This window comes from Eschscholzia californica, unplaced genomic scaffold, assembly GCF_041429995.1.
Source record: "Eschscholzia californica isolate CP2 unplaced genomic scaffold, dmEscCali1.0.p SCAF_2, whole genome shotgun sequence".
NCBI lineage: Eukaryota > Viridiplantae > Streptophyta > Magnoliopsida > Ranunculales > Papaveraceae > Eschscholzia > Eschscholzia californica.
The window spans coordinates 18,463,910-18,483,625 of NW_028238309.1; the positions used below are offsets into that span (position 1 = coordinate 18,463,910).

At 36.6% G+C, this 19,716-nt stretch overlaps 2 protein-coding genes across 3 annotated transcripts; one reads left to right on the forward strand and one right to left on the reverse strand.

Annotated features, from left to right (window-relative positions):
- The first annotated feature begins 2,561 nt into the window (after window positions 1-2,561).
- LOC147556653 (GATA transcription factor 9-like) lies at window positions 2,562-4,182 on the forward strand. The gene is made up of 2 exons (XM_086657585.1): window positions 2,562-3,128; window positions 3,210-4,182. The coding sequence occupies exons 1-2, from the start codon at window positions 2,841-2,843 to the stop codon at window positions 3,936-3,938; spliced, it is 1,017 nt and encodes a 338-aa protein (XP_086513711.1). The 5' UTR covers window positions 2,562-2,840; the 3' UTR covers window positions 3,939-4,182.
- A 3,940-nt stretch (window positions 4,183-8,122) lies between these two features.
- LOC147556654 (protein NONRESPONDING TO OXYLIPINS 2, mitochondrial-like) lies at window positions 8,123-12,521 on the reverse strand. Of its 2 annotated transcripts, none has more exons than XM_086657587.1 (3): window positions 12,286-12,521; window positions 12,087-12,205; window positions 8,123-8,413 (listed from the first exon to the last, which is right to left on the reverse strand). In XM_086657587.1, the coding sequence occupies exons 1-3, from the start codon at window positions 12,411-12,413 to the stop codon at window positions 8,388-8,390; spliced, it is 273 nt and encodes a 90-aa protein (XP_086513713.1). In that variant the 5' UTR covers window positions 12,414-12,521; the 3' UTR covers window positions 8,123-8,387. The 2 variants fall into 2 exon arrangements, with proteins under 2 accessions (XP_086513713.1, XP_086513712.1); XM_086657586.1 differs by having other exon boundaries at window positions 12,030-12,205; window positions 12,286-12,498.
- Window positions 12,522-19,716: the final 7,195 nt, after the last annotated feature.

Sequence of the window (19,716 nt, forward strand, 5' to 3'; positions counted from 1 at the left end):
AACTCTTAGGAAAGAGTTGCTTATTAAAATGTTATTGTCAGCTGGCTTGTGGAGCGTCGGATTAGGCTAAAATTCGCGGAAGAAACACCCACCATTAGATGGAGTTTGATCCACCCGGAAAGCTGCCCAGCGAGTTAGAAAGATGGTCGTCAGATTAAAATCTAACGAAATCCCGACACATGCCCGACGTAGAGGTGACGCGCGTCGTTGGATCTCTCGGATCCAACGCTTCTGGACGCGCCCGAAGATGTTCCGAAAATCCTCACACGCAGCCCGACGAGCCTTGATCGTGGTAGGGTCGGGCGAGCTACCCTTAACAAAACAATACCTATACTTCCTTTCAAAACCAGATGAACAAACATCATCTACTTTATAGTTCGGATCTGCTGCTCCCAGATCAGCGTCATGTTAGATCTTAGGCATCTCCACGGAGTGAACGCGAGCCGTCCAGATCTAAACGTTTTCGCTTTGCACAAATGCCCCCCAAAATAACTTGCCCCTTTGACGTGTTGGCCCCTATGTTAAACCGACCATCTTTCAAACTTTAAACTTGAATTTTTCATTCATCTGGAATCTGAATCGAGCGATTCTTGCCTCTAAATTAAAGAGCTCGACGAGACGGACACAATGGCGTGTTCTGTTTCTGAGTCTGACGAGTCGGGTCGAGCCAAAATCGACTCCGATTCTAACATTTATGAACATATTTTTTTAATTTATTTTTATCTAAATTTAGTATTAATATATTATGAAGTTTTCGTTCCTTTATTATTTTCTCTTTGTTTTATTCTATTAATTTGTGTAGAGGGACTAAACTTTATAGTTCTCATGAATTTCATCACTTGCTCCATCATTACTATGTTGTTCAAATTTTTCGCTACTGAAAATTTTAGTTAAAAAAGTGACAAAAATTGTTCATCGTTATGACTATTTATTTACTGAAATGTTAATCGTTATGATCATTTGTTGACCGAAAATTTGGGTAGCTGAAAAAAGTATATAAGAAAGCGCTTCTGATTTAGAAAAATGAACTTTTTTTCTTTATAATAACAATAACATTTTCTTCCTTTCAAGCGGAATTCTTCACTTAAAATAACGTAGTCATGAATATCTAACATCCTCCTCTTAAGTTTCTTCAATGTCAATCTCTATTGATGCAACTTCCTGAATACCAACTACATCGGTGTAACTTTCAACAAAAAAAAAATTACATGAGTGTAATAACACAAGTAGTGCTTCAACTTTGGTGATCGGTGGTGGTGGTAGGTATTGGTGGCGGAGTTTGGAAATGAAAAAGAAAAAGGTATTTTTTTTTACGTTTGTGGATTAAATATATCACTTATTATCAATTTAGCCCCTTATTTTTTTTGTTTTAATCCTTAAATGGTACGTAACTACCAAAGTTTTATTTGCAGAGATTTTTTTTTTTGTAAACCGCATTTGCTCCTCTGTAAATACCGACTACCTCCCTTAAAAGCACCTTCTCTCCAACTTAACTCACTTACTTTCTATATCTCTATGTTAAATTTGTTAATTTATTTATTAAGGAAATCGAATGAAATTACTCTCTTGTTCTCACTATGAATTGGTTGCCCTTGTATCAAAACTATGATAAAGTTGAATTACATACCAAATCGTGCTACATGTGACACTCACAAAACAAATGTGATTATCAACAAGAATTTATACCATTGGTTCACATGACAAATCAAATTAAATAACCGTATGGCTCTCATAAGTTATTGGTCCGATTTTAGATAAACAATTGAGGGCAATTAAAGGCTGAAATTTCCAACAAATTGTTGATAATTCAACATCTCTTTAAAGAAAAGGATGTTTAGTAATTATGTTTCTTTCTCGTACCAAAGCGTGGAGGAAGGGTGATAGTACATCTACTTTTTCTTTTGTTCCCTCAAATATAAGTAGCTAAATATTTGACCTGAATTGCATAAATAAAAACATAGTTACTATTTTTTTTTTTAAATTGTTTAAATACGTTAAGTTAAATCTTCCTTGAGGTTAACTCACATTTTATTCATCACTTACAACGAAAGAGACGCACATAAAATTACAAATGTTGGCCCACCTTCTAAACCTTTCCACTTTGGCATGGATTCCATAAAGAATAACACAATTACTATTTTTCTTTAGATTATTCACAGCTCCGTTAAGTTAAATCCTTCTTGAGCTCAACTCTTATTTTCTCGCTTACAACAAAAAAGACATACTCAAAATGCAAATGCTCGCCCATTTTCAAAACCATTCCACCCTGATAAGACAATTCCTCCAATATGACAGAAACCGAAATCAAATAGTGACAGAGGAAAAGAAATTTTAAACATATCTAGAAAAAGAAATTACTTTAAATCAACTATCGAAATTTCTTCTTGATTTAAAACACAAATCAAAAGGAAGTAGAAAAAGCAACTCAACCACTGACTTAGGATCCCTAATTCTGACAAATTTTTTCTTGGGAGATCATTTTCTATCCAAAAATCTTAAACCCTAAAGGATAATGAAGTAAATTTCCCAAATTTAAAGAACTTTAAGAAGGTCATTTATTTATTTTTCATGGGAGTAGCAGATGCTTTGTTCTTTCATCTATTTATTATTTTCTTATTTAACTTCTCATGAAAATCATACATTTTATCTCCCCACCTATCATCTTCAAGTACACATTAACCCTTCCCCACTCTCTCTCTCTCTCTCTCTCTCTCTCTCTCTCTCTCTCTCTAAAACTATCTCTCATCTCATTTTATCTCTCTAAACTTTTCCTCTCTCTCTCGTGAACATATACACTTCTTCAATCAATTCTACCCTAAAAGAGAAAAAAAGTAAATCAAATGGAAGCACCAGACTATTTCCACGACGGTTACTACCGAACCCTAAACCAACCAGATATTAAACCTGGTGATAATTTCATTGTTGAAGACCTTCTTGATTTCTCAAATGAAGATGATGAAATCGCCGCCTTCGATCATACCACCACCGGAAATTCCACTGATTCTTCATTCGTTACCACCGTTCACGATAGCTGTAATTCCTCATTTTCTTGTTATGATCCTAATCCTTCAACTGATTTATCCACTTTCCCTAATTCTAATCACTTCTCAAGTGATCTTTGTGTTCCGGTAATTTCACTAACTTAATCTATTTCAAAATTAGGTCTAGAAATTGTAACCCTAATTTGTTTGTTTGATTGTTATTTACAGTATGATGATTTAGCTGAGCTAGAATGGTTATCGAATATTGAAGAAGAATCATTCTCAACTGAAGATCTTCAAAAACTTCAATTGATTTCAGGAATGCAAGCAAGAAACAATAATCAACAATCAAAAACAAGAGAATTTCATCAACCGGAAAATGAGATTAGAAATAATGTTATATTCCGGCAAGAAATGTCAGTTCCCGGTAAAGCTCGTAGTAAAAGAAACAGAGGAGCTCCATGTAATTGGTCATCACGTCTTTTAGGTTTATCTCCGACTTCATCTGAATCTGAATCTGACACAATTTCCGGCAAATCGGTTTTAAATTCATCGAAATTGTCAGTTTCCGATGACAATAATGGAGGAATTAGTAATAGTGATGGCCGGAAATGTCTTCATTGTGCTACTGATAAAACACCACAATGGCGAACCGGGCCAATGGGCCCTAAAACACTTTGTAATGCATGTGGAGTTAGGTATAAATCGGGTCGATTAGTACCCGAATATCGACCCGCTGCTAGTCCAACTTTTGTTCTAACTCAACATTCAAATTCACATAGGAAAGTTCTAGAACTTCGAAGACAGAAAGAAATGCAAGGATCAGTTCATCATCACCATCATCATCATCATCATCAACAACAGTTTCTTCATCAAAACCCTATTTTTGATGATTCAAGCTGTGAAGATTACTTAATTCATCACCACGTTGGATCAGATTACAGGCAGGTAATTTAATAAAAATTGAGAGTACCAGTTAGAATGAATTAATTAGTTGAGATTAATTTCAGGTAAGATAATGGAATTACTTAGTGATAATTTCATTCACTTTGAGTTTTTTTTTTCTTTGTGCTAAGTTTGTAGTTTTTTTTTTGGGTCCCATTAGAATATTGGAGGGATTTAGGAAGGATTATTTGATGGTATTAAGATTGTAATGTGTTGGTTTATTTTTGTTTTTTCTAATTTTAGGCAAGTTTTGCAACTAATTTTTGCAGGTTAGGATTACTAATATTTCTTATTCATTATCAATTTTTCTTATTATTCGAAGCAATTATAGTTCTGTTCAGACCGATCTCTAATCTAAGTTAAAGTCTACTCTATATTAATGTACGAAGAAAATTATATTAAGAAGGAGCATGTGCATTGTCTAATAACCTTTCATGGTGTTCTACTACACTATACCAACAATTCTAAGCTACATAAATTTTTAGTACCGTGTCTCGTGTTAAACTCAGTTGTAATTCATTCTCTTACATTCGTATTTCATTAGGTCTTTCAGCCAAAAAATTACTAACTTTTAAATAACAATTTCGCCAGATATTCATTGTTTTCAATTTATTTTCGTTGAGTGCTTTCACTAAACAATGAGAGACAATATATATGAAGTACGCCATTCAAGACTAAAATCGAATACATTTAGGCTTATAATATTAACATTGCGTCTAACTTGAAAATTAGGTTTGGCAGATTGTACTGTAATCTGTTGGAAACTTGATAAGACAAACATTTGTTGGTCCTCCACACGCATAGATTTTTTTTTTTCAAGTTACTAACTTTTATGTGAAGCCAACTTTCTAAAATAACAAGTTGTGAGGCTTAATTGTACTATTGGTTACTTGGGATTGTTCCAACTTTACTGGAATTCCTAAAACCTTCGATATTAGGGACAGGACTCCATTCCCAATTATGCAAAGGTAAGAGGTGTTAAATCCATTTTAGCCCCCTAAAAATGATGAATACATCAATATAACCTCTTAAAGATGACTAGTTCCTATTTTGATCCCTTTTGATTTTTTATGCCAGTCAACTTACTCTTCTGGTTAGAAGTTTTACCTTAGAGGTTAAGGGTTTGAGGTACACTAACAATTAAAAAAAAGACAAACTTACTCTTCTTTTTATAAATATTTCTTTTCACATCCTTTCTTAATTTCTTCTACTTTCTTTAACGGAGGTTGTCGTTGGAAGATGACTTTTCATCAGAAAAATAATTTTTGTTTTATCTGCTTGCCTCAGTTCTTCCACCACTACCACCCTCTCCACCGGCTGACCACCATCATTTCTCTTATTATTTTTTGTTTTCCGTTTTTTTGGCAATATTTATGTTTTCCATCTTTTTATCTCTCAACATGCTTCTTTTTTCCCTCTAAAATTCTCTCTTTCAGTAAAGAGAGAAGAGGATGGTGGAAGAGAAAAGTTTGTGATGTAGGGTTGTGCACTGGCGAACGACTGACGATCGTCTCCAACGAAGAAGAAAGTACGAAATGATATTAATTTTTTTTCAAAAGAAAGATAAAAGAGGAAAGAGAAAGTCGACGGTCAAAGTTGACCAACAGGAAAAAAAACACAAATATGTAAACAGTCATTTGAAGGGGCCAAAATTGAATAATCTCAAGTAAGAGTACAAAGGAAAAAGGAGGTCGGGTCAATTTTCAGGGTTCGGGTATCATAAGAGTGTTGTGAATCGTGATAGGAGAGTACAAAATGGAATAAATTTTTGTTATGTCCACGCAACCCTAGAAGTTGATGATCCATAGGTAAGCTCATAAGCCTATGCAAAATTTCTAGTTAAATTAATAGAGAATATTTCTTAAATTTTGGTCTACATTATATTTACTAAGTACTTATTTCAATGTTCAACAAAAAAAAAAAAAAAAAAAAGTACTTATTTCAATGATTTCAACAAAAAAAAGTACTTATTTCAATGCATGTACTATCTTACACCAAAATGCTAAATGCAACATTTTACTCATTTACTTATCCTAAATTACAACAAAATTAGTAATAAACCACTAGTAATATTAGGGTTAATCTAGTCTTTCAAATCAAAGTGTACAAACTCCCTAATATCTATTAAAAAGTCCGAGGGTGGAAAAAAGTCATCTTTGTATCTAGAGTATTATATTGTGCAAACAAGTGATAATCTTTATTTAGGAATGACGGTTTGTTTTGGGCCATATCCTAGAAATTAGGTTGCTCCACTTCTTTCTTTTGTTGAACATAGGTTGCTCCACTTGACTTCACAAATTGTATAACCTCGTTTTGTCGTAGAAATTATTAGACTTCACATTATAGTGTGGGAATATGAAAATTGAGACTCCCGCTAGACTTAGTATAAAAGAGTAACTCACATCAAAGAAAATACGAAGACAACATTTGTTCATTCGAATCATATATGAGATCTAACTCGAGATCCAATTTGAATTAGATTGAGTCATACTTAACATAATCTAAAATCACTTTTGGTGGTGATTCATTTGAATGGATGTCTCGAACTTATTTTAAATCTATTGGAATCAGACAAAAAATGTTCAAATTAAAAATTATAGTTCAAAATAATTATTACACTCTTGTGACTAATTTAACAAATTTCAGAGAAAAGCTATCTTTTTCTGAGTTGGTGTTGTTAATTTAGCTAATAAAGTGTGCAATAGCTTCCTACAAACTTATTTATATGGGCTCAAACTTCAAGTCTAAACTAAACTTGATTGGTGCAGAGTTTTTTTTTTTTTTTTTGTTGAACTAAGGTGCAGAGTTGGTCTCTTAAATTTTAGTAAATTAGTGTATTTTAGTAAAATAAAAATAAAGAAATTGATAATAAAATAAAATAAATAATGAAGACAAAAAACTAGGGATAAGAATATGTATTGTTTGACTAAAAAAAGTCGATAATGGGGCATCACTACCACCCTACTGTGGGATCACCACTTTTAAACTTCTTTAAGTTATTTTATTTTCAACGAGAGGAAGGAAGGAACGTTACGTTTATCTTTTCTTTGCTCCAAAAGAAGGAACAAATTGTTACATTACTCACATGTTACCACGACTTGTGCCATGTGATTCTGTCATTTGTTATTCGTGATAATCCGAGTCAACTTACAAGTAATTTAAATTGTAAACTTAAGTGTAAAATTATGAGTGATGAAAAGTAGAGGTTTGATATGTAAGAGAACTACTATTTTTGAGAAGACATAAACTCAACCATGTATAGTTTCAACAAAAAAAAAAAAAAAAAAAACCATGTATAGATTTTACATAATCAACACAATTTCAAGTGGTGAAATGATCAAATTTTGAGAAGCTATAAGAGTAAGTCCAATGTATGCCCATTATTGGCCCTAGTATATAGTTGAAGTGGGAAGGAGAAGAAAAATAGACATGAAGAGGACAAGAATGGTACGAATGAAGATGAGGGAGAAAAAGATACTCCACATGCATGCACTATTTTTATTGTCAAATAAAACCAAATTTACATTGTTATTATTATCATTCATGGACAAACAAATGTACCCACATGTTTAAAGATCTCTTCCATACAAGCCAAAATGGAGATCAGGAAGATGATATATGTTTATGAACATAATCATACGTTCCCATTCATCTATAAATATAGATTTGTTGGTGAGATATTTCACCCGAAAAATATACCAACGAGAAACTAAGATCGAGCAAGCCAGATATTTATTTAGTTGAAATTCCTTTTCTTTTCAAATCGGAATTAGTTTTACTTGTAATTTTAGTTGTTCGCATACTCCTATGTTTATGATCTTGAAAGAAGTATTTATATCAAATGCGTGTACTTTCAATTTATAAAACAAGTCTGAATCTGATAAAAAAAAGTTGTTTTAAAGCTAAATTTATTGAAGTAAACACATGCAAATACTAAAATTATTTACGTAAAATACACATAGATTGGTTCAGATTTCATATTTAGACTGCGGAAAAACCAACGCCTTAGTTATGGTTGAATCCGCAAACTAAACCACGTTGACTAAGATGTGGAAGCTTTAGGTTCGAATCCGAAGTCGGTTTCCAAGGCTTTTTGCTAAACTTGTAGAACCTTCAACATGAACTGGTTTAGGTACAAAAATGACATGATTTTCCAGAATGCTAGGAACTAGAAGTTTCAATATACCAAGAAAATATGGTGATAAAACTGATCAAATAAATAGTAGATAGAAATGCAGTACAATGATTCAATTAACATAAACAGCATTAGAGATTTTCCACTCATGTAATTCATCTGAGTTCTTGAAAACTCATCCAATCTCAAACCAAATTCTGTTGAAAAATAGTTGGGAGGAAAGAGAAAGTACAGTCAGAATTTGATGTGCCAAAATCGTCGAGTGTTCGGCTTCGCTAGAAAACGATCAACTCATCTTGCATTTGGCTTCTTTTGTCCCCAACCACTTATCGTGGCACACTGAGACCTAATTCTTAAATAACCATCAACAAAACAAAGGATCAGTGTCATTATCTTAGTATATGAGAATACTTAAATGGGTGAAGCACAATTAGAGAATCAAACCAAGGTAAAATGTTTATGTAGTTTTATCACGTTACAAATCGCTTAGGGGGAAGGATTCGACCATTTCACAAAGCTATTCTGCACTAACAGCCACCACTACTGAAATTAAATGAATATCAGCCTCTACAAAGCAAGTGTTTTTTCAGATGTGATATCTGAATTGATTCGAATTAGATTTCGGTATGTTCGTTTTTTATCCAACGTCTGACTGATTGACTCGAGCTGATTTTGGGTCCATTTGTCTGAGATGTGAAATAAGTAAAGTAAGAAAACCAACGTCTCTAATAATAACCTAAAATCAGCCTTTGAAAAGAACAAGTTAGACTCAGATTACTCAGATTCAGGCAAATCAGTCTCAGGCAAGTCAGGTTTAGACAAAAATATTTCTCTTGAAGAGCCAAATGAGATTATTGTTATCTTCTTTAATTTTCCTAACATCAATTGGGTCGAATGGACCCAGGTAATATTAATGTGCCTTCAAGAGCCTAACATAAGCTTTAACGGTAACAGAGACATGCATCATGGAAACTCAGGCTTGTAATAGACAACAAACAGTTTTGCACAATGTAAATCGACTTGCAGTTAAGATGCAAGAAAACAAGTACTGATCATAATCTTAGAGAACTTGATCGAAAGAGGTGCTTAGCTTTCTTTTTTCCAAAAAAACATCAAGTATATCAATCAATATCTATCTATTAGAATGTAAAAGGGAAAAATGAACACAATAACTGCTTCAAGGGTCGAACAGTAATGACCCATGAATCACCATCAAAGAAGAATATGCCAATTCAATCAACATAAAGGTCTTCACGTGCCCACACGGCACTGCGTCTTATACGATTTCCTAATTATAGATACAAGATTAAGGTATTTCTAATGCCTAATTAAACTAGAAATTTGTTATACTGTATTCTACATGTTGAAATTTGTTATACTGTATTCTACATGTTGAATGCGCTGACTTACTTCTAATACTTAAATCAGATGTTTGGGATGTAACAATTGTATCCTTCTGTGCCCTAACTCCTAAGACGTAGAGACCTCAACTTAGTACAAAAGCTTCAGCTAGTGCAAGTTTGCAACAACTTTACGATGCTTTTGTTGCACACCACAAGTAGTCAATAGTCAAGTGAACAGAAAAACAATGACCAGAGAGTACCAAATTGATACTTCAAGTGCTACAGTATTGGAAAACTTCCAAGACTGGGGAGTAAATCAAATAACGCTTACTTTGTTCTTAACAGACTCTCAACAGTTAACTATGGAGGTAAATCTGCCACAGAAGTAAGGACCACTTTAGTCTCTATATTTTACAGTCACGTACTTCACTCGGTTGGTTCTCAAGCGAATATGGCACTTTTTCACTATATCGACGAGAAAAAGAAAGATAACATTGCGCAACTCCGTAAAAGATTTAACAAGATTACAAAATAACCAATGAACTTAGCGAACAGATTAGCAACTATAAAAGAAATTCAATGACCCTGTGATACTAGAGTTCAAGGTGCCTCTTAGTTTGTTTCTTATAATCCCATCTTTCATCACTTTTATTCATAGTTTTTCTTTTGGCCTGACTTTCATCTTTAATTTGGAATTTGTAGTGTCGTTTTTCATATAGAAATACGAGGTACTACTGCAATTGTGCAAGAAACTATATACAAATCACACAACTCCTACTTATATGATGATCACTACTTGTTTTTTGATCAAAGTATTTGAGGAAATAGCTAATAAAATCCGTATCTCCCAAATAATTATGTCATTAGGTGTGTCTGATACTTTAACATAACTCAATTGACCAAGGGTTAGCTGATTAAATCACTCTTTTTTGGGTTAGCCGAGCACTCAAAGATGGCTTTCCAAGTAGTTCCTTTTAATGGCAATCAAACACTTCAGCAACTTCGCAACTCGCACCATTAAAACTTATTTCACCATTTGCAACATAGCTTCAACAAAATAGAGTCAAGTAAATACGTAACTAACATCACTTTATATCATTATCATAAATCCTGCACCAATCAACCATAACCTTCGATTGGTTACACTTACAGATTTGACTCCTCGGTTCTCTAATCTATAGTTCTCAGAGATCGTCTAAATGTTTTAAGGAATATGTTCTGACTCAATGCCGTTTTTCTCCGAAAACGCAAAGCGCCGCCTTGAGGCGTATGCCTCAACCGGAAAAAGCCATATGCTAATTCTTTTTGAAAAAATGATACACATTTATGTAATAACGTAAGATATATAGTCTGTTTCACTTTGCTACAAATAATACAAAGACTTAAGTGTATATATGTTATTATTTCTTAGGTTGCATTAACTTAAAGGCGGCTTGTAAAATGTTTATCTTTTGAAGATGTGTACGCCCAAGGTGAAAACAAACCGCCTTGCTTTGAGGCGTGCCACGTGGAGAAAACAAACTTCCTTACTTAGACCTTAGAGGCACACCTTGAGACATACACTCCGAATTTGAAAACATGGCGAACAAGAAAAACAAAGAATATTCGCATGACAAAAAATATCTGGGACTCTACTCTTGTTACCAGTTGGTTTGGATTGGATGGTGACAAACTTAACATGGTATTAGAACTATGTCAACCAGGGCCGTGTTTGGGCCCGTGCGGGCAGGGCGCTCGCACAGGGCCCCCCACTTATAAGGGCCCATTCTTGATAATTTCCAACAGTTAAAGTATATAAAAGTTAAGATACATTTCATAACATAACAGTCCCTTAGCTGAGATGGTTTGGGATTTTTAATTCCACCAAGGTCACGAGGGTTCAAAACTAGCTCCCCGCATCTTATTTTGCTATTACACTTCATTTTAACATGTCAATGGTACAATTGCTAATTAATTCTTTCTTTTTACTCTCTTACACTTTATTTTAACATATTATTATTTAGGGGGGTATTTTGAAGTGTCTTTAGAAATAGATATCTAAAAATTGTAAAAACTTCGAAAATATGTAAGTATATATGTACAAAATCGTGATACAAGACGTACTACATAAAAATTCGCTTTTAGGTTCTAAACTATATCTTGTACAAAAAGAACACACCTATAACAAAGAAACTATATACATTGTTCATATTTTGTTTGTAATTTTTTTGTTTTCTTAAAAGGCCGTATTAGGCTAAAATGACACCAGAAGCAAGGAGCATACACGAATAGTCCCACACGGACAAAGGATATTCTCACGACCAAGAATCTAATATCTAGGACCTATCCACCTATCGTCAATTGGTTTTGAGTTGGATCTCCGCAAACTTATCAAGTCTTTCTCACTTCACATTTAACACGGGATTAGAAAACAGTGGCAGTCATTCAATTCAATGTTAATTATAGACCATGAAATCACACAGTAGTTACCCACAAACCAATAGAAAAAAACCCTAATCCCAAGCACTGAAAATGAATGAAGAGACTCAATCAGCAAAATTCAGCATTATTAGGGCATATTTGACATCACTAACATAATAGGGCATGAAAAAAACTTAATTAAAGAGCGGAGTTTCTTATACATACAAATATAAAAAAGATTGAGATGAAATCAAACTCCTGGGTTAGCACGGGTAAGCGTACCCTGAGACATAGATCTTGAACTAGTAGCATCCATGCCAAGACATGATGTAAGACGCGCAGAAGAAACAGCACTATACAATGGCAACAGAGATTGAACACAACCCATCTCTGATGGAACCCTATAAACATCAAAAACATTAACAAATCAATACGAAATTGAGTTAAGTAATTTCAGAAGAAGAGAAAAAAAGCTACTTGCCTTGAAAAGGTAGGATATGAGCGAGGAAGATGAACTGAAGGAATGGGTTTGGAGGTTGAAGGTTTATTAATGGCGGATTTGAAAAAGTTGAGAGCTGGTTTTGAGATCGATCGACAACGAGAAGCCATTTTTGTGTATCAGGAGGAAGTATGATGAACGAGGGGTTTAGGGTGTTCGGTTGGGTGATTAGCTGCTTGCTTGTTATCGAACCGATAGGACTAAGATGGTGGCACGACTACTTTTGTTGGGACTTTGGGAGTGGGAGTCCAGTTGACCTAAGCACAATTACTTGGGGCAGACACTTTAGTGCCCCCGTTTTCTATTACTTGGGGTGTCTAGGGGTGGGAACCAGGCCGGTCCGGTCGGGCAACTCTTTCACGTACACGGGCCTGTCGGGTTCGGAGCTTCTCTGTCCGTTAGTACCTAGCGGGCTGATGGGCCTAAAAGGTTACCCTAAAAGGTCTCCACCCGCAAGTATACGGGCGTCAAGTAATAACCCGGTAAGACCGGGATCGATCCACGAAGATAGGAAGGTAATACGAATATCGAGAAAGTCTAACCCACCGGTTTAAGTGTCAGTCACTAACTCAGACTAAAAACGAAAAGATAATAAGTTGGGTTTTTGGATTGATTTCAAATAAATAAACAAATAAGGTTAATTAAACTAAAGGTGAGAGATTCGGGAAGAGTTGAGTAAGAATCGAATGAGAGGGATACTTCGATCCACAAAGTCGATAGTGACTAGTACTAATGATCTATAAGCATAAAAAGTTAGTTAACTTCACCCATTTACTTGGATGGGTCAACGAACTCTTGGTTTAACTCAGATTCCAGTCCATGAACGGTCTAAAAATCCGGAAGATTTTATCATTAAAAGCAATAAAACTCTTGTCACATCAAAACATGTATCACGAGTATCCGACTACAAAGCTAGCTAGACATGGTGGAGCACACAATAAACGAGAAGAACATTCAAAATAAGACGTGAGTTAAGGTGAAAATCCCCCTTTTTCGTTGATGGCGCGAGGCTAAGAGCGTCAGAATAAATGATTCATTAAGTGCTGCTGATCTCCCCCCTAGCAATATCCAGATTTCCCCTTAATAGTGCAGATTAGGTATCCCCTCAGTGAAACTAGGGTTCCCTTTAGTAGTCAATACCTTCTTCTTCCTAAAGACAATCCACCATGAAAGCTTGCTTGAAGCTTTCACTCTCTAATATTTTTCACACCAAAACAAAATTAAACACCAACAGTAAGTAGGCAATGATTAATCAAGTAAAATCCTCAAGTTTCCGGCCACAATATAACAACCGAATCCGGCCAAGAAGACTTGAAGTTCCGGCCAAGAAGAGAGTTTGAAACAGCCGTCCTTGAAGACCCGAGCTGGTGTCTTTCTGCTTCTCTGTCCGAGCTGCTGATCCCGTGCTTCCTTTAAAACAATCCCGAGCCGGCTGGAGACGAAATCCGAGCAAGGAGTTGCTGCCCGAGCCAAGGGCGGAGCTACATGGAGACTAACCCTGGCTGCAGCCAGGGTTAGTCTCCATGTAGCTCTATATCAGAAGGTAGTGTTGTTGATGAACAGCCAGGGTTAGCTGTCGCATAAGTATATTTGAAGGCAATATTTTCCAAGAATGTGGTTCGGCTCAGTTGGTCCTAGGCTTGGATGCACGCGTCCTAGGTCGCAAGTTCGAATCCCTCCATCCCCATTACTTTGTTTGTTATTTTTCTTTTCTTTTACCTCTTTTCTTTCTTTTCCAGTTTTTTCATTTATAGGCTAGCCAGGTCTAGGTGTGGATCCTGGCTCCGCCCTTGGCCCGAGCAGCTTTTATGGTGAACCCGAGCTGCTGTAGAGAAGAGTCCCGTGGCTGCTGCGCCGTTAAATCCCGAGCTGCTCCTGTCGAGTTCTTCTCGGCTGAGATGCCGGCCTGAAGTCTTGGCCGGACCAAGCTTGGCCGGCGACCCTCTTTCTCTCCCTCTAGCTTCCCTCTCAAGCACCCACACAAACCCTAATTTTCTCCAAAAACCCTCATACTCTAATGAAGAAGATGATGACCCCTTAATCAGATTTCTTTTCTTTCCTCATGGACCCCCAAATACAAATCCTTGACTTGGTAAGACTATTTTTGACTTGGGCTTATAAAGAGGGGTGCCCCTAAACTTCTCCTTTGGTCTTCTTTCTTCCGTAACTTTTCCGTCCGACCACCGATTCGACTTCCGTCTTCACCGCCGGACTCACCATTGACTCCACTTTCTATTGAACCTCTGATTTCACCAAAATGACCAAAATACCCCTGACGCTCTTTCCTTCCGGTCTCTTCCACATGAGACGAAAATATGACGAATTGCTTCGTTTTATTACGAATGTAATGCTAAACTCCAAATAAGCTTCCTAACAAGAAAAATACATAAATTATTAGAAATAAAACCCGAAACGAACTAACTCATCCAAGTTAAGTGATCTCAATGTGGTATTTTAACGCCACATCAAACATCCCCAAACTTAGAATTTGCTAGTCCTCGAGCAAATAAACTTAAAGTAAAATCCTAACTCACTTTCGGAGGAATCCCGATTGCATTTAGCATATGCAACAAGCCGTTAAACCCCTAGGTTACCCCTAGTGGACGAGTGTCGTCTCGTGAGGGTTTCCAGAGAATATACCCACAAAATTCAAGATTTCAAAGACATAAAAGAGTTCAACATCGATGTAAATAAGATAATGACAATTAATGACACACTCAAGCATGCTAAACAAGCGAATCAAAATCGATAAACGCATATATATGTTAAAAGCCTCCTCACTAGTAGTCTCATCCTAAAATGTAAGTGTCCAATCATAATGAGCATCATCTAAGTTCAAAGTCACAAAACTTCGATTTCTATCTTAGTACATTTCGCCTCGACTTTAGCCTCACGGTTATACACTCTCAAACATGAAATCACTCAAAAATATATAATACGGTTCACTCTAATGTGTGAGCATGGAATAAAGAGAAACTCAACACATACAAAACAAATGAGGATAACAAGTTTCAGAACGAAATGATCTCTAAAGAATGGAAATAACCACTAAAATGGAATGAGGAAGTTCACTCACCCTTCTCACCCACTATACCCTCTAACAATGCTTCCTAAAGGTCAACGGATACAAGTAATGAAATGGAAGTGATGACAACCCGAGAATGTCGACGTCTTCAATAAAAAGAACGCTCAAACAACTACTAAATTTAGCTTTTGCTTTGAACACTTTATTATTCACAACACAAACAAAATAACAAATAAACTCAATCTTTTTTTTTCTTTTCTTTTTTTTTTTCCTTTTTTTTTTCATTTTTTTTTTCATAACAAACAAATACTAACACTAGTATTCTCAACAAACAACTTTTTCTTCTTTCGCACTTTACTTTCACATTCTTCTTTCTATAACTATCATGCCTTCATTCTCGGGAGTAAGATGATGAACAGATGGTGGAGTATCCGTTTCCCTAAAGTTGACACTATTGTCGGGTTTCATGGACTACAAGGGTAAGGTCGCTATCCTGATGTCACTCCTAGTGGCTAAGAAAGTTGAGCTCATGAGATCGTCTAAGCTCTTTGAAAAGTTACGAGGTTGAGTAGCTCTTCATTCTACTCAGAGTTAGCGCAGATGAGTACACTCGAAAGCAATATAAAGGCTCGGATATCTCACATGGGTTTAAGTCTCCACTAATGACTCTTCTAGGTCCCTTAGAAATGTTTCTTCTTCCTTAGGATGCTACTCACATGATTAGACAACAAACGCTAAAGGACTCGACATTCATGAAAAAGACTAAGAACATGCATAACATTCACCAAAACTGAAACACATGCATCAACATACTTAAGCATACCACTAAAGTCATATCAAATCTACCCAAAATTTTTCAAATTTGGTCGAATTTATCGAACCTTCTTGTCTTTTGAAATCCCATGGTCATGGCTAAAAGTCATACCCTATCCCCAAACTTAAAACTAACATTGTCCTCAATGTTTCAAGCATATACTCACCAAAATATAAGACATATTAATTTAAAGAGAAGAATGGAAAGATATTACCATAGCCGGAGGAGATAAAAGATACTATTACCGAGACTCGTGTATGAACAGGTTCCAAGTTGATGTCGAGCTCGTCGCCATCCCCAAACTTGGAACAAACCATGTCTCAGAAGCAAAACAAGTAAGAAATGCTCCTATGATCAACAAGAAATATGAGAATGAAGTACATAAGATCATGACCATAAAAATGACCACTAACGCGGGTACACACGATTGCATTAAGCTATGCAATTAGCCGTTGATTCTCTTGCTTTCACAAGAGCACGAGTTTTGTCTCGTGGAGGGTTTCCAGAGATGATACCCACAAACATCAAAACCCATCTCAATCAGTCAAAGATCATACAATAAGAGACGGAAATTTTGGGGGTCAACCCAAAGGAAGCTATATGCCGGTGCTAATCGTCTCACAAAAAGATCAAGGATATGAAGTGCACATGAGACGATAGAAGAAAACAAGCAATCCCCAAACTTAGTGGGTGCACAGTCCACTAAGTAGGCATAAATAGAAGGAACGACAACAAATAAATCATCAAAAGGATCGACATACATGTGAAGAGTCAAAATATCAGTCGAAGGCAAAAAATCATCTGGAAGCTTAGTGGACAGAATATCCACTATGTCCATAGACGTCTTTGGAAAGACGTCTGAAATGTCCCAAAAGGGATCAACAACCGAGTTTGAGATCATGTGGAAAGTCGAACTAGACTCTAAGGGTAAGGCAGTAGGCTCGGGGACCAAGTCAAGGTCTATGGTTTCCTTAGGTAAATAGTCTGACAAACTATCCAACATGTCTCTAACTACTATGTCATCAACATCCTCAAAGGCATCTGGAGCCTCGCAGTCAGTTATAATATCAGGCCTTCCTAGCATTGCATCTAAGACTGACTCCTTACATGTGTCAAAAATCGGATAGTTCATAATCATGTCATCCTCAAACTTGCTCGTAGAGCCATCACCCTGAACATCAACGTCTAATGTAGTCCTATCATGGTGAGACGACACTGGTGGAGGAAACAAGACGACAAGGTCATCAGACCGTTCAGGCTCTAAGGTACTATCAGTAAATTCATCGACATTTAACTTAGTACTAGGGTTAGACGTATTACCCTCGTCATCGTACCTAGTACCCTCTTGAGTTTGGGGTGGTGAAACCCCTTCCTCGTCGACGAATAACTGTGACTTAAGCATCTTTACCTGTTGAGTCAATAACTCAATTGTCTGATGTACTTCTTGCCTCATTTGAGTATCTGCCTCTACAAATTGTGAGATCATCTCAACAAGACGACTCTCAGACTCTGATTGGGATCTATCTTCAAGAGTCTCTTCATAATAAGGCTCACAACTGTAACTAAATGAAGACTCTTGATGATAACTCCCACCGTATATACTAGGATCATACCTGCCTCTAAAATCATTGGTCTCAGAATAGTGTGGACTATAAAGTCTCTCGTACATATTTGGTGTTAGATCATATCCATCACTAATTTGACCATCTCTATACATTTGTCGGTATTCTCCTAATGTCATACGAGATCGATCAGGTTCTGGTCTACTCCACTCACTAATCAGACCGTTTCTAGACATTCGTTGATAATCCCCAAATGTCATACCAGGTCGGTCAGGCTCGTTTCTACTCATCTGTTGGTATTCCCCGAAGGTCATACCAGTTCGGTCAGACTCGTTTCTACTCATCTGTTGGTATTCCCCAAAGGTCATACCAGGTCGGGTAGTGATGGAACTCCTCAGATCAAGGTCATCATCAACATGGAATGGCCAACCGTTAGAATAACGTGCCATGATCTCACAATGATCAAGGAACTGACAAACAAGCTATCAATGCAAATCAAAACTTATCCAACCAATCACACACAAGTAAGAAAGAAAGAGATAGAATACGATACTAGCGGATGCTCCTCTCGTTTCGTTTTTCCTTCGATTTCTTTCTTTTCCTTCGCTCCTATTTCTCTTTTTGGCTTTTTTTTCTTAAAGTAGTTCCTGAAAACAAGAAAGAGTCAGAAACTATGAAAATAAACAAAAACGTCTAAGTTAACAAATAACACTAAACTATTGAACAAAACTAACAAACAATATCCGAACTACTAAACCTATCCCCGGCAGCGGCGCCAAAAACTTGATGGGCCTAAAAGGTTACCCTAAAAGGTCTCCACCCGCAAGTATACGGGCGTCAAGTAATAACCCGGTAAGACCGGGATCGATCCACGAAGATAGGAAGGTAATACGAATATCGAGAAAGTCTAACCCACCGGTTTAAGTGTCAGTCACTAACTCAGACTAAAAACGAAAAGATAATAAGTTGGGTTTTTGGATTGATTTCAAATAAATAAACAAATAAGGTTAATTAAACTAAAGGTGAGAGATTCGGGAAGAGTTGAGTAAGAATCGAATGAGAGGGATACTTCGATCCACAAAGTCGATAGTGACTAGTACTAATGATCTATAAGCATAAAAAGTTAGTTAACTTCACCCATTTACTTGGATGGGTCAACGAACTCTTGGTTTAACTCAGATTCCAGTCCATGAACGGTCTAAAAATCCGGAAGATTTTATCATTAAAAGCAATAAAACTCTTGTCACATCAAAACATGTATCACGAGTATCCGACTACAAAGCTAGCTAGACATGGTGGAGCACACAATAAACGAGAAGAACATTCAAAATAAGACGTGAGTTAAGGTGAAAATCCCCCTTTTTCGTTGATGGCGCGAGGCTAAGAGCGTCAGAATAAATGATTCATTAAGTGCTGCTGATCTCCCCCCTAGCAATATCCAGATTTCCCCTTAATAGTGCAGATTAGGTATCCCCTCAGTGAAACTAGGGTTCCCTTTAGTAGTCAATACCTTCTTCTTCCTAAAGACAATCCACCATGAAAGCTTGCTTGAAGCTTTCACTCTCTAATATTTTTCACACCAAAACAAAATTAAACACCAACAGTAAGTAGGCAATGATTAATCAAGTAAAATCCTCAAGTTTCCGGCCACAATATAACAACCGAATCCGGCCAAGAAGACTTGAAGTTCCGGCCAAGAAGAGAGTTTGAAACAGCCGTCCTTGAAGACCCGAGCTGGTGTCTTTCTGCTTCTCTGTCCGAGCTGCTGATCCCGTGCTTCCTTTAAAACAATCCCGAGCCGGCTGGAGACGAAATCCGAGCAAGGAGTTGCTGCCCGAGCAGCTTTTATGGTGAACCCGAGCTGCTGTAGAGAAGAGTCCCGTGGCTGCTGCGCCGTTAAATCCCGAGCTGCTCCTGTCGAGTTCTTCTCGGCTGAGATGCCGGCCTGAAGTCTTGGCCGGACCAAGCTTGGCCGGCGACCCTCTTTCTCTCCCTCTAGCTTCCCTCTCAAG

What these genes read in the sequence shown, in the direction of transcription:
- LOC147556653 (XM_086657585.1), top strand. Translation starts at nt 2,841, where the DNA reads ATGGAAGCACCAGACTATTTCCACGACGGTTACTACCGAACCCTAAAC. An exon ending in CAAGTGATCTTTGTGTTCCG is followed by an intron (nt 3,129 to 3,209) that starts GTAATTTCACTA and finishes TGTTATTTACAG; the next exon opens with TATGATGATTTAGCTGAGCT.
- LOC147556654 (XM_086657586.1), bottom strand. Translation starts at nt 12,413, where the DNA reads ATGGCTTCTCGTTGTCGATCGATCTCAAAACCAGCTCTCAACTTTTTC. An exon ending in TCATATCCTACCTTTTCAAG is followed by an intron (nt 12,206 to 12,285) that starts GCAAGTAGCTTT and finishes TGATGTTTATAG; the next exon opens with GGTTCCATCAGAGATGGGTT.